Source organism: Ascaphus truei, chromosome 5 (genome assembly GCF_040206685.1).
Source record: "Ascaphus truei isolate aAscTru1 chromosome 5, aAscTru1.hap1, whole genome shotgun sequence".
Lineage (NCBI taxonomy): Eukaryota > Metazoa > Chordata > Amphibia > Anura > Ascaphidae > Ascaphus > Ascaphus truei.
Window position 1 is genome coordinate 266477773 of NC_134487.1, and position 13558 is coordinate 266491330.

The following is a 13558-nucleotide window of genomic DNA, read 5'->3' on the forward strand; positions in this document are numbered from 1 at the left end:
GAAGTCATAAATCGCATACTACACATGGGGGAGGGATAGGCTCTGGTCACAGATTACATTCCAAGAGAAACAGAAAAAAACAGCGCAAACGCAATAGTGAGTACTTTCAAAACATGTATATTATAAAAAAGAAATATTATCTGCGTACATCAAGTTAGAATAAATCAGGCATATGTTACCAGGCACCGCTCGCCGTAGGGAAATGGAACACTCCTGTATACGGTCCCTCGGATGTATTGCAGCTGGGCATTCAGGGTGGGTGTCTGGATTTAGATAGCTAGTCCTGTGCTTGCATCGAAGGACCTCCCTCCGGCGTGTGAAGAACCTCCGTCCAGCTAATCCGTGAGGTCGGGGGAAGAACTTGCAGAGGCAGCAAGAGCCGCTGTCCAGCCTGCAGTTCAATTACTCCGCGCAGCTTCACGACACGCCGCCAAGTGAGAACAGCCGTCAGCTAGTAGTGATGTCACTCGCGATAGCACTCTTCTTCCGTAGAGAGGTAGTGACTGAAGGTGCCCAAACATAATTCAGGAGTCACTCGTGTAGCATTAATCCTACGCGTTTCGTAGCCGTAGCCACTTCTTCGGGGATTATTAATGGTTGTGGCCAAAGGGTATTTAAACCCCAGGAGCACATCTGGTTGACCAACCAGATTGCGTTTGCGCTGTTTTTTTTCTGTTTCACTGTTATTTAGGGGTGCTGAGCCTCTATGCACTTAACAGCTGCAGACGCCAATTCAACAATCAGAGGTTGTTGGTATTTAATATATTTTACCACTGAGGTGTTTTAATTGGGTAACTAAGTAGTTACATTAACATTAGAGGATCACTATAGTAGCGCACTGTATGTTCTAATTTTTTACATTCCAAGAGACACTGTTTTTAAGTAAAACCCTTGCCTACTTTATTCAATGTAACATCGCCGGAAGAAGAGATCAGTGTATCGCGAAATCTCGCACAAATAAAAGCATTTCGTTAGCCACAGAACGGTATCATCTATTCATTCTTGATTACTAAAGCTCAGGTAACACGGTACAGATACCTCTACATCAATATATCTATATCTATTCACCTGGCAGCTGTCTCTAGAAACCTCCTTCCTCCCATTATTTAGCTGGAAATCATTAGGATTAGGATTTAGAGATTGCAGATTAGGGTAACAGTTAGGGAAAGGGTTAGGCTGGCATGTTACTGTTCAGGTAGAGTAAGGGTAAGACTGATAAAAGAAGGTTGATCATGTCTCTTATTTGTCCGGCTGCCAGTTAAAGAAGGCTGAACAAGGGTCTCATTTACCCGAGTCGCTGGGTCAATAGTCTCTACCATTTTATTTCTGTCTCTTCTCCTCCTCCCTCCCCACCACCACTGCTCTTCAAAAGCTGGGGATGGATTGTGATTAATGAGCCTTCTAACTAATGTTACTGTTCTTTGGAATCTTGGTTTTCTTATCTCAAAAACAACTGAAGCTTAAAGAATACAGCACATGTTAACCTCTGTGGGAAAAGACGAAACTAAATACAAATAGGAACGCTTCATTAGCAAAGGCTAGCCAGATTGAAGACATCCAAATGGGGACAGAAAAGTAAGTATGTATATTTTTATACAGCCAACCGTCTACGAAGTATGTTACATTTTTAACAAACATTACAATACTGGGAATGTAACAATTCAGATGGGATACGTGTATCAAGACTCACATGTGACATGTGGAAAAAGGAGTCCTGCCCCTAAATAACTTACAATCTAATGAGCATGTATGGATACTAGCAGAGACAGTAGCAATACATTTCAGTGCATTGGGTAGTGTGTGTATAAGAGCATACTATATAGTTTAGCGAGTAGTAGCTCTATTTAGTCTATGGGATTATTTATACTCTTTATTTAAGAAGTGAGTTTTCAGGTTGATTTTGAATTTCGATAGCGAAGGTGCTTGGTGCCCATTGGGTGGGAGTCCCAGAAGAAATGTTCACGATTAAAATCCCACTTTTTGCACCAGTGGAAAAATAAATATCTATATGAATGAGCGACAGCATTAGAATCAAGCCAGACGACGGGATGGGAAGGTTGAAGAAACAAAAACTGCTTATCTAAAAAATCCTATATGAGAGTGTCAGCCTTATTTTTGTTGCTCCATCCTGACAGGTTTCAAACAAACCGTCCTTTCCAGACCTGCTGACTGCATCATTCTTCTGTCCTACAACTGCACATCCATAAAAATAGAACTGGCATCTGGAGTCTACCTTACCTGACACCGACACTATTTTTAACTTGCTTTTAGCTAATTGCTGCCATTATGTACAAACTACAAAAGGATGCTTACTATCCCACAAAATGGTCAGCGTGCTTTTAAACAGCAAGACAATGTTTTTTTGTTTGTATGAGAGAAACATACAGGTTCAAATTAACCCTGAAGGCCATAAGTGGCTTGCCCGATGTCCTACAGAAATGGCCTTGAACTTAAGGACCCCCCACATAAATAGGCCATCCTGTCCAGGACAAAAACTTGAATTCAAGTTTTCAGTTCCCCCAAATACAGTATAACTTAGATGAGCTCCACGTAAAGCCTTTTAGCCACTGGGTGGCTTCCCTTACGGCACGCCGAAGCAATCGTGATCGCTCAGTCACTGATTATAGGACGGATGGGGAGGAGTAATGCTCCTTCCGTTCCTGATCAGTGCACATTGTATCCTGTGTTCTATGGGCGATTTCCACTACCAAAAATGAGTGGGAATTTCAGAGGTACTGCACCGACACACTTTATTCGAGCAAATACCCGGTATGTACCTGGCAGATACCTGGAATGCGCCACTCCTCACCTCTGACAAGCCCCGTTGCATTTGCCTTCCCAGCCTGGGTTCATGCCTGGCTGATGGGCGGCTGATCTGTTAAATGATAATGATTAGGATTTAATAGGCTGCAATGCTTCGCGTGTCTACCAGATGGCATAAATTCATGAATTGTAATGCAGTATATATATATATACTGTGCAGTATTGCAGCCAGCGGGAATAAAATGCTTCAATCCCTGCTTGGAAAATAACTCAATGCACTCGGGCAGAAAACAGTCACAAACCTCAATACACCCAGGTATACCCGAATTCGTGGGACTAGCCAAGCTCGAATAAAGTGTGTCGCCAGTGTAGCTACAGAACGTCGCCACGGGACCCCTGGAGTGCCAGATCCAATGACATAGTACCTACTGCACCGACACACTTTATTCGAGCAAATACCCAGTATGTACCTGGCAGATACCTGGAATGCACCGCTCCTCACCTCTGACAAGCCCCGTTGCGTTTGCCTTCCCAGCCTGGGTTCATGCCTGGCTGATGGGCGGCTGATCTGTTAAATGATAATGATTAGGCTTTAATAGGCTGCAATGCTTCGCGTGTCTACCAGATGGCATAAATTCATGAATTGTAATGCAGTATATATATATATATACTGTGCAGTATTGCAGCCAGCAGGAATAAAATGCTTCAATCCCTGCCTGGAAAATACCTCAATGCACTCGGGCAGAAAACAGTCACAAACCTCAATACACCCGGGTATACCCGAATTCGTGGGACTAGCCGAGCTCGAATAAAGTGTGTCGCCAGTGTACATACTAGTGCGCCAAAACGGATGTCATTTTATTCCCCAGCTGCTTTTGCTTTTAGGTACATTTTTATTTGGGAAGGCCTAAGGCCGCGCTTATAGTCCCGACGACGCGTCAAAACAAAATGTATTGAATCCGTCGCGTGCGCTTATAGGAGAGACGCGATGGCTTGGTCGTGATCTCTGGAAGTCAATTACATTTGATTTGTCAGCGACTGCAGCATCGCCAGGACTATAAGCGCGGCCTAAGTCTGCAGTAAAGTGTTCACACAGAAATTCCTGCTCCACCAGGCAGAACACAGCTTTTTTTCCATGCCGACCAGAAAAGGTATAATACTATCATGAAGTGAGAGGGGCTTAACAGCCATATTCATTTAGGGTTTGTGTTGATTTTTTTAGGAATACAATACCATACCATCCAACTGTACTTATTGAGCAGATACTGTGCTTGTTTTTTTTATGTCCAGTACCTATTTAATTCAGCGGTCCCTACCAATTTCTGCCAAAGGCTCCTGAAACTTCAGCTAATTAAAGCAGCTGGACAATTGATTACATTTTTGCTAATAATCAGCTGGTTAGGAGGGAGGTTAACACCACTTCTATTGTGTGTGTATACAAGAATATACTGTAGAAATATATACACATATTGCTAATATGATCTTTGCTTATAGTAAATATGTTTCTGTGTCACCTTCCTAGAGATCACGGAAACAGCAAACACAATGTACTTAGTTTTACGTGTCGATTGTTGGAGGATTTGGTTTGAAATCGTTTTATTTTTATTTATTTTTAAATCAGCAAGCAGAAAAATAAACTAGAAGTGAACAAAGATACCCTACTGTAAGGTGAAAAACTCCTTAAAAATGTAAAAGGAACCACTCCTTTAAACCACATTGGCTTGTGGCTTTAATAAGTTAAATACTGTATAGAGAATCGTTTGGTGAGTTTTTACAACTTTTAGTTAATGTTTTTTGGTGATAAGACTGTTCGTCAGTGCTCAGAGCTCAGAGCTAAATCATGAAGTCAGCATTTGACAAATAGATCAAACAGAAGTAGCTTGAATCAATGTCCTAGGAGAACAGAAAAGCATATTCACTTTTGAAAAGACAAATAAGTAGAACAGTTACTTTTATTGGTAATATAGGGCCATATTTACTAAGTGGTGCTACTCTAGTGCTGGATTCACGTGAATGGGCATGGTGTCTTCTAGCGCCAAAAACTGTCATGTGGACTAGAACTACAGTGAATATGGCCAGGGACCATTCCAAGGAAGCCAGTTACATTGAGAGATATACAGCGCGCACACACACACACCTAGAAGATAAGCGCAAAAAAAACCAAAAACTCTTCCATGGTGTAGATCAATTTAATATTAATGTATGCAAATGCAATACTCACAAACATAGCTAAAATAATAGCATTTAGAGAGATCGTACAACCGACTGTTCCAGAAACACGATTCCCTTGTCCTGCGGTGGTCCATCTGCAGCCACCACACTACTCACTTGCCAAAGTCTCGGTTCGGACCTCTGAAGGGGTACAGAAAGCCGACGTCACAGCATCACTGTCGGAGTTGCAACCAGGTGGTAGAATCATTGCCACAGCAATTCAATGCATTTCGGAACAACTTCGTTCCTTTCTCAAGAGATCATTGGCTGTGTGGTGAGCAGCTGAGCACTTGATTATAGAATCACTTCATAATGTTAAACTGTTAGTTTGCTGGATCCAGATGTGTATGGGCACCAGTGGCTAGATGACTGAAAAAAAAGTTGTGCAACTCCGATATTAAAAGGTAAAACAGCTCTAATACACATACGTGTACATTTCCAAATATAAAGACACATGAAAAAAAAATTCTGACAAAGCTGATCAAAAAAGAGATTTGATTTAGACAGTGATATAAAATAACAATACAGGCTTGAGAATGTATAATAAAAGCCATATTAAGATTGCCAACATAAAAAATACATTTATATGATAAAAACAACAGTACAGGCATACCCCACATTAACGTACGCAATGGGACCAGAGCATGTATGTAAAGCGAAAATGTACTTAAAGTGAAGCACTACCTTTTTCCCACTTATCGATGCATGTACTGCACTGCAATCATCATATACGTGCATAACTGATGTAAATAACGCATGTGTAACAGGCTCTATAGTCTCCCCGCTTGCGCACAGCTTTGGTACAGGTAGGGAGTTCAACTTTGCTGTTCAGGACGTGCTGACAGGCGCATGCGTGAGCTGCCGTTTGACTATTGGGCGATATGTACTTACTCGTGAGTGTACTTAAAGTGAGTGTCCTTAAAGCGGGGTATGCCTGTATAGGGATCAAAAAAAAAATTGGAAAAAAAATTATTGGTAAAAGAATTTGAAATGTCATGAAACATTAAACAAATAAATGATTAAAAAAGGTAACAGAACCAAAGAGGAGTGTCCTCTAACAAGATTGCATGTGTAGTCGGGCTCCCTCAATGAAAGCAGCATGATCTGTGTCTTGATTCAAACCAATTTGTGCTATGGTCTGCATGGAATGGATCCCAAAAAAATCTCACATGGTCTCAGTTTAATGAGTGAAAATTCCTATTTCCCAAGGCAACCCGTTAAATCCCCTTTACATGCATTCCTGTAGTGTCTTTGTTATGGTGCGTCAGGAAGTGCTTTGACACTCCACGCTTGGTGAGACCGGTCACAATATTTCTCATGCCCAAAGAAAAAGCTTCTTAAAACTTATTGTGGTGCGTCATACATATCTTAGCACCCAGGGACACCAATAGGTCAACAACGTAGTAGCAGGAACTACAGTTGATGAATTGTTTGATGCTAAAACAGCGACCATTCATTTAAGAATACAACGGTTTGTCTACATTTATAAATGTACATGTTAAGCATCTCGTAGCATTACATTTAAAACTGCCCTTTAAAATATCAGATTCACCCTTAAGCCTCGGGCATGGTCAGCGCGCCATGCTGATACTTACCAGTGAGCCCCTGCAGCCGCAATGAAAGCGGCTTTAGTAGGGGCTCGCCTACGCTTCCGCAAGTGCGCGGAAGCGTAGGTCTTAGGTAAATTTTTAAACCAAGCGCTTGCCGGAGCGCAGGGCCGGCCACGTGAGCGGTTCGCCCAATGAGGGCAAACCAGCTCCGTGACGTCACTGGCCCGCCCGCCGACACGCCCTCGGACGGCGCGCTGTCTAAGGCCAGGGAAAGCACCCGCTTTCCCTGAGCCTCAGCGCGCCTCCGCACGCCAGCAGGAACCCTGGCCGAGGCCTTGCATATAGTGTGGTTTGAACTTTTTCCAATTTGTATTTTTCCTTCATTCACTGGGTGCTGTCCTTTTCTTGAGATTCAAGCTTCTCTTGAATATGATGGTTGGATTCTTTTGGAATATCCCATGTAGGATTCCATCCGGTTGCAGGATAGACCAGTCCTTTTCTTTTTTTTTTTTAAATGCCATGTATTTTTGTTGCGTCTATTATATTTTGTAATAAATTTTACTCCATTGGTCTCGTTTATTTTAATTGTGTCAGTGTGTGTCTGTCCATTTTAAACACTTTCATATGCTCTATTAAAAAAAATAGACAATCCATGTGGCCGATTTTTACAATTTCTTTTTTTTATTTTTAGCATGGGAATGAAGCAAGGGGTCTCCGGAGGTGAACCTCATTCATTTCAGCTCCGTGGACCCCCTGCTTCCGGAGACACTTCCCTCCATAGGGGTGCCAGTAGCTGCTCTGCTAGCAGAGATCACGTACTGTGGAGTTTCAAAGCTCCCGGCACTATGGGCCAATAGGAAGCTGTGACATCATCAGGTGCAGGTTCTTATTGTCCCACATGACGCAGGAGCTTTAAAACTTTAGAGATACCGGCACCCCATATGGCAGTCTGTATGTCAAGAGGCAGGGGGTCCCCATTGCTAAAATTAATGGGATTCAACTACGGAGAGCCCCTGCTTCAAAACCTTTGTTTAAAAGAATGAATTGCTAATTACAATTTTTTTCTTGAAACCTTGAAATTTGGGTGTGTTCTTTGTAGTTGCCCTTCCGCTTGTGGCATCAAGACAGCCACTTTTTTTATAGTGCAAAGTTTCTTGAGGATGTTCCCCAATTCGTCTATTAACAATTGGATATCTAAAAATGCTATTTTCTCCCGACACACAAAAACAAGAACCCTAACATTATTAATGTATGAAAGAACGGATCCCAAAAGATCTTTGCCACCTTTCCAAATTATGATAATGTCATCAATGTAGCATTTGTATAGTTCTACTGTATACAGTATGCTCAATAAATGGATTCCGTTTCCAAATCGTGTGTTCCTCCCATGATCCTAAATATAGATTTTCATATGCAGGGGCGAACCTGGTGCCCATTACAGTCCCACAACACTGAATAAAAAATTCCTTCAAAATAAAAATAGCTGTGTTTGAAGATGGATTTCTGTGATTCAGAATGTTATTCAAAATCCTTCTTGTCTGCAATAATCCATTTAGTTTTCCTAGACTAATTTTGTGATGTTCGTTTCATGGTGTGTTTTTCTCACATTCCACAATCTCCCACTTTTAAAGGAAGACAACTGACTAATAGGTAAATAGGAACAAGTGAGTTCCATTTTGTACCCTATCAAGGTTATATGCTTTGTGCCCAAACTTTTCCAAGGATGAGTATATGTTATTGTTTTATTTTATTATTGTTTCATGTTAGCAAGCCATGCATAGGTTAATCCAGGGCTGCACAAATTTTTGTTGCTGTGCCCCCTTGCCTGTTCTCCTCCATTCTGGCGCCCCCCCCCCCCTATCTCGGTGCGGCATCACTTGGGGTCACATGACATCACGTGACACACGGCGTCAAATGACACCACGGGAACACATGACCCTACAGCGTCATTTGACACAGCGTAGCCATGGTGACGCGTCCTGAAGCCAGTAAGTAGAAGTTGCACAGGCCTTGCGCAGTCCCTCTGCATTTAATTTAAATGCCTTTGGGAAGAGCGCTAGACTTTTTCAGCCGCTCATGTCCCCCAGTTTGCACACCCCTAGGTTAATCTGTAGATGAAGAAATTACAATTAATCTGTTTGGAGTATGAGTATGTTTTAGCTTGGCCTGTACCTGCAGATGAAGCTTTACTTCAACTGAACCAACTGTGCTGAAGCAGGGCTATCTTAAAAACCTGACATGGTGGTGGTCCTTGAGGACTGGAGTTGGCCACTCCTGATGTATAGGCTTCTTTTATGTAGACACATCTTTTTAGTATAACAACAACATTTGTAATCAAAAGAGGAGGTATTGTATTGTTTTGTGCTAGCCTTTCTAGGGCTGTTCTCTTTCGTCGTGTTCTATTTATATTTTGTGTTTCCTTGTGTACATAGAAGGTCTACATCTATATGACAAGGTTAAAAAAAAAGAGACTTTAATATTGTCGCTATGGGAATATATAGGATATGGACTTGCGTTTCAGGCCACTATTTTGTATTTCTAAATGGGTACCATCCGAAGATAGGTCCTGGAGGCGGTCTAAATTGTGGTTGTCCAGTCTATCCATATCTTTATCATGTCGTTGTATGCTGAAATTTTCTTCAGGCATGCTGTGAAGAAGCGGGGAGAGGGCTGTTTACATTTACGCTGCATATAAAAACCATTACCTGAACTGGATATTTAATATCACCATTAATCTTTGTGGATCGAACAGTGCATACATTGCTTATGGATTTCTGCTGAATATATGTATTTTTTTTATGATTGTGTATGTACTTTTAATGGATAGATAGGATATCTTTTAAAATGATCAGCTAAATTGGATTGCTTCTTAAATCTTAATCCCTCTTGGCAAAGTATATAATCTATATCTATATATAAAAAGTGAAAAATTGTTTGTCTATGGGTTGTTGCTGATTGGTTGGCGGTGGCTCACGCTCTGATTGACCTGCGGGGTGGGTTGTCGTCACAAAACAGGGCTACATACACCCTCAGCCTCCACACACCGCGTGCCGCTCTGACCGAGAGACACATACCGTGCAGCCAACTCCCTAAACCCACAGCAAACCCACCCTAGCGGGACCGCCACCTCAACCCCAACACCCCGCTGCATGAAACACAGCACCCGCCCGCAGCTCCTCACCTCCACCAGCCACCCCCCCGCCTCACACGCTACACCCGGCCGCCGCCGCTCCAGGTTACCCACACCGCTGCCTCCCCTCATCTCCTCACCTCCACCCACAACGCATCCCAAGAGGGAGCGCACCCCCATCACGAGCGCCGCCAGCTGGTTACCTGCACCGCTGCCTCCCCTCCCCCTTCCAGACCCTCACCTACACCCGCACCGCATCCCAATTAAAAGCACTCAGGTATTCAACACCTTCCTTATCGTTGGCTTTATAGTATAAGATGTCTAGTATCTAAGGCTGCGCGTATAGTGCCAGCGACGTCGCCCGAAAACAAATGTATTGCCGCCGTCGCGTGCGCCTATAGTAAGCGCGACGCAAGCGATGCAAAATTTGGAAGCCGGTCAAATTTGATTTTTCAGAGGCTGTCGCCACATGTGACAGCCTCTGAACCAATCAATGACCAGGTCCCAACGTCGCCGCAAAGCAAATGACAACTGTCGCTAGCGGCTACTGCGATGGGTGATGTCACCCGTCGTGGCGCCGTCACGCGCACTGTCACGTACGACCCCCTGCTAGCACGCGACAAGGGTTAATACAGACGCTCGCAAGCGCACCCACTCTTCACCTCCGCAAAGGTCCGTCAAATGGACAGTATCCCCTCTTACAGGATCAAGGATCAATACACAACCCGCAAGCTGCCTCACTCTTCACCCCCTCAAGGGTCCCTCAAATGAGTTGTATCTCTCCTCCAAGCCGTCCCAATATACCACCGCCACGAACAGCACACAAGTGAGCACGTGACTTTAGATATGCAATCAGGGTTAATACACAAAGGCTTCTCTAGCAACCCCCCTTTCTCCTCTGCAAGGAACCAGCGAGTTAGTATTAACCCCTACTCAATTGCACATCATAACCATCCCCTGCCACCACCTGAGGTTATGCAGATATGATAAAAGATCTTAGACTAAAATATCCGCCAGGGCCTCAGGTCCCTGTTTATTATAGGAAAAACTATGCACTTTAACACAAAATCAGCTGTAGTAACATGTGCCTGAATTTAGCAAGTTATTCTCTCCAGCGTGCACAAAGTTCATTCAGAGCCCAAAGCATTACTTATTAAATGGTTTAATATATATAAAAATACAGTGCTTGAATTACAGAAAAGGTATTAAAAAATAAACATACAATTACAATATAAGGCAGAACAGCTTCTTAAAATAAAAGGGGTAAAACAGAAAATCCTATACAGTACATTACCACATGCTATGGATTTTCCCCAGAGAGGCACTGGTTCAGAAGATGAGGTCTGCTATGCTATCCAAGCATGCCCCTAGTCAGATCTGCCCAGTAACAATCTCCTCCAGACTTAGGCCTTGCCCCCGCTGCCTACTACAGCGTCCGCCACACGCACGAGAGCCCTCCCCGCAATGCCGCCGGGCCCGCTGCGAGGGGGGGCCGCAGCGCTCGCGCGAGAGCTACTCCTGCTCTCAATAGAATTCAGAGAAGGACCCGCGTCGAGCGATTAGGCACGCCCCCCGGCGGTTCAGCCAATGAGGGCGAACCTGCCGGGTGACGTCATGGCCGCGCCCCGTCACTCCTCCGCCACGCCCCCCCCGGTCTCTCCTCCTGCAGTGATCTGCAGACCGGGGAATCGGCTGAACTCACCGCCAAAAGCACGGGCGCGCGTTACAGCGGCGTGACCGGGGCCTTAGCCTTAGCTACAATATTTTCTTAAGGCACCGTCATAAGCCCACCCCTTTCTACAGAATACTTTGAAATTCAGAGCAGACAGAAAACAGTCCTGACCAGTTTCAAACCCAGCATTTGGTATTTTGTACACAAGTGTAGCTCATTAACCCCTCAAGCACCAAAAGGGATTAAAAATACCCAATATCTCATGACATTATCATGACACGCACTATAAGTGCAGCCTTAGAGGCATTGTAGCTTAAATAAAAAACACCTTTTTTTTTATAAAACATTCTATCATCTATTTCTAAACCGTCACTGGCTGCCAGGTATGCCATGGCTAAACAATTATCTCCACATCAGCAGTGTGATAGTGATCCACTCCTGATTTTCAATTCTTACTGGTCTCTTAGTCACAGCCTAAATCATTATCTAATTGGCAGTTATGTATCATCATCTCAAAGTATACTCTAAATTTCCCAAATCCGTCACATTTTCAACATGGCCGCTCTGTTGATCACATCTTGCACAGACTATTGCCATGACAACGTAGTATTGTTGGCACGAGGCCTTTGCGTTACATTTAGAGCTAAATAACTCTACAATGTTGATAAAGGGGTGAATATGTTGATTTCTTATGATGGAAACATTCTTGCTGGAATACATTCACTTCCATTCAAGGGACCAGAAGGGAATGCTTTACTCACCCACTATATTGAATAGGTCCAAGTTCAATAACACGGAATCATTGGGGATGTCTCTAACAAGATTAGGCAGCCTAGTTTCCACCTCCTCTAACACACACATACACATATTCACAAAGCACTAAACCGATTACTTTGTCCTTAACCTTTGAAGCCATTGTTCTCCTCTTTTCAATCCCATTTTCAGCATCAATGTTTTCCATTCCCGAGGTACGATGCTTTGAAAACCAGCGTACACGAGATGGAATAAAATGGCCTCATGGATTGCCACAGTAATCAAAGCCATATAAAAAATAAAATATAATGACGCAGATGGTATAGCGTGCCTTTGTTCTCATGGATAACACTATATAATTCATTACACAGATGTACAGATGTAGCGGCCATTATTTTAACAAATCACGGCACCGTTTGTGTGAGCTGCTGTACTCCACGCGGCATGAACGCGGACAATCGCCCCAGGCACATATGTTTATCGCGGTTGCTTTGTTTGAATTTCATGGATTGTGTGCAATGAAATGAATGAATTGTAATGTGTACAGTACTGTGCTACTGTGTAAATTTCAGGTGTTTAAAAGCCAGAACACTAAAATGCCATTTTATGCACTCGCCTGCACACGCGTATTAAGGTGGTACAGTTGGAAGAAATCTCGCACCATGACATGGTTATTCTGAGGTATACACCGCGTGATATGTTCAAATAATGGCCGCTGCATCTGTAGTGCAAGTTATATTGTTTCCGGCGACCGGGAAACCTGCGTTAAGCATGGAACCCCACAGCGGTGTTGCAGAAGTACTATAGATGTAGCAAGACTTATCTTCAGTGCCTTAGCCCTAGTGATCGTAGCAACGAAATATTAACTCTGTGGGGGGTCCCAAACAGAATCATGGACCCCTCAGAGCATGATCACTGTAGACACTGCACCCAGCGCCGCACACTTTTGATTGTTCGTCCGCGGCACTTGTGGCAGTAAGTCTTACTACATCTGTATCTCCGGAGCCGTGACTTTAAGCTTTTTTAGGCGCGGCTCCGGAGACAGCAAGTCCTGCTACATCTGTAACTCAGAATATCACAGAGTTTTTGTAGGATTCAATGGCAGTGTTGGTGCAGAATTTTACAATATATACCTCATCGCACACAAGTGGGAACAGCAAGGTTTGCTACAGCTATAACTTACAAGAGAATCAGAGTACCACACCAGACTGAAAAGAATAGAAAACATACTGTAGCCATGTAAATTATTATTATTTTTTTAAACACTATATATTCTATTCATCCCAGTCTGGTGGGTTACTTTCATTATCTTCTATACATTAGGACCATGTGATTTATGGTGGAGAATGTGGCTTCCGTCTCTGAATTGTTTTAGTTACTGCATTTATTCCTTTTTATGTGTGCGTGTATTTAGGATTTGTGTTTGCATCTGTAACACTGTCATCTTTATGAACGTCGGGGAGGAAAAAAATGTATGTT

General features: G+C 43.3%; 1 protein-coding gene across 7 annotated transcripts in view; it reads right to left on the bottom strand.

Moving 5' to 3' along the window:
* FCHSD1 (FCH and double SH3 domains 1) overlaps positions 1-13558 on the bottom strand; it is an 88503-nt gene that overhangs the window by 67984 nt on the left and 6961 nt on the right. For 4 of the 7 annotated variants that reach the window (XM_075602002.1, XM_075602001.1, XM_075602003.1 and 1 more), the window contains 2 exons: positions 9075-9172; positions 5866-5908 (listed from right to left, as the gene is read on the bottom strand). The exons of the other annotated variants lie outside the window; for them this stretch is intronic. In XM_075602002.1, the coding sequence (XP_075458117.1) occupies positions 5866-5908; positions 9075-9172 (141 nt within the window). The remainder of the gene's footprint in view (positions 1-5865; positions 5909-9074; positions 9173-13558) is intronic. 7 annotated transcript variants of the gene reach the window in all.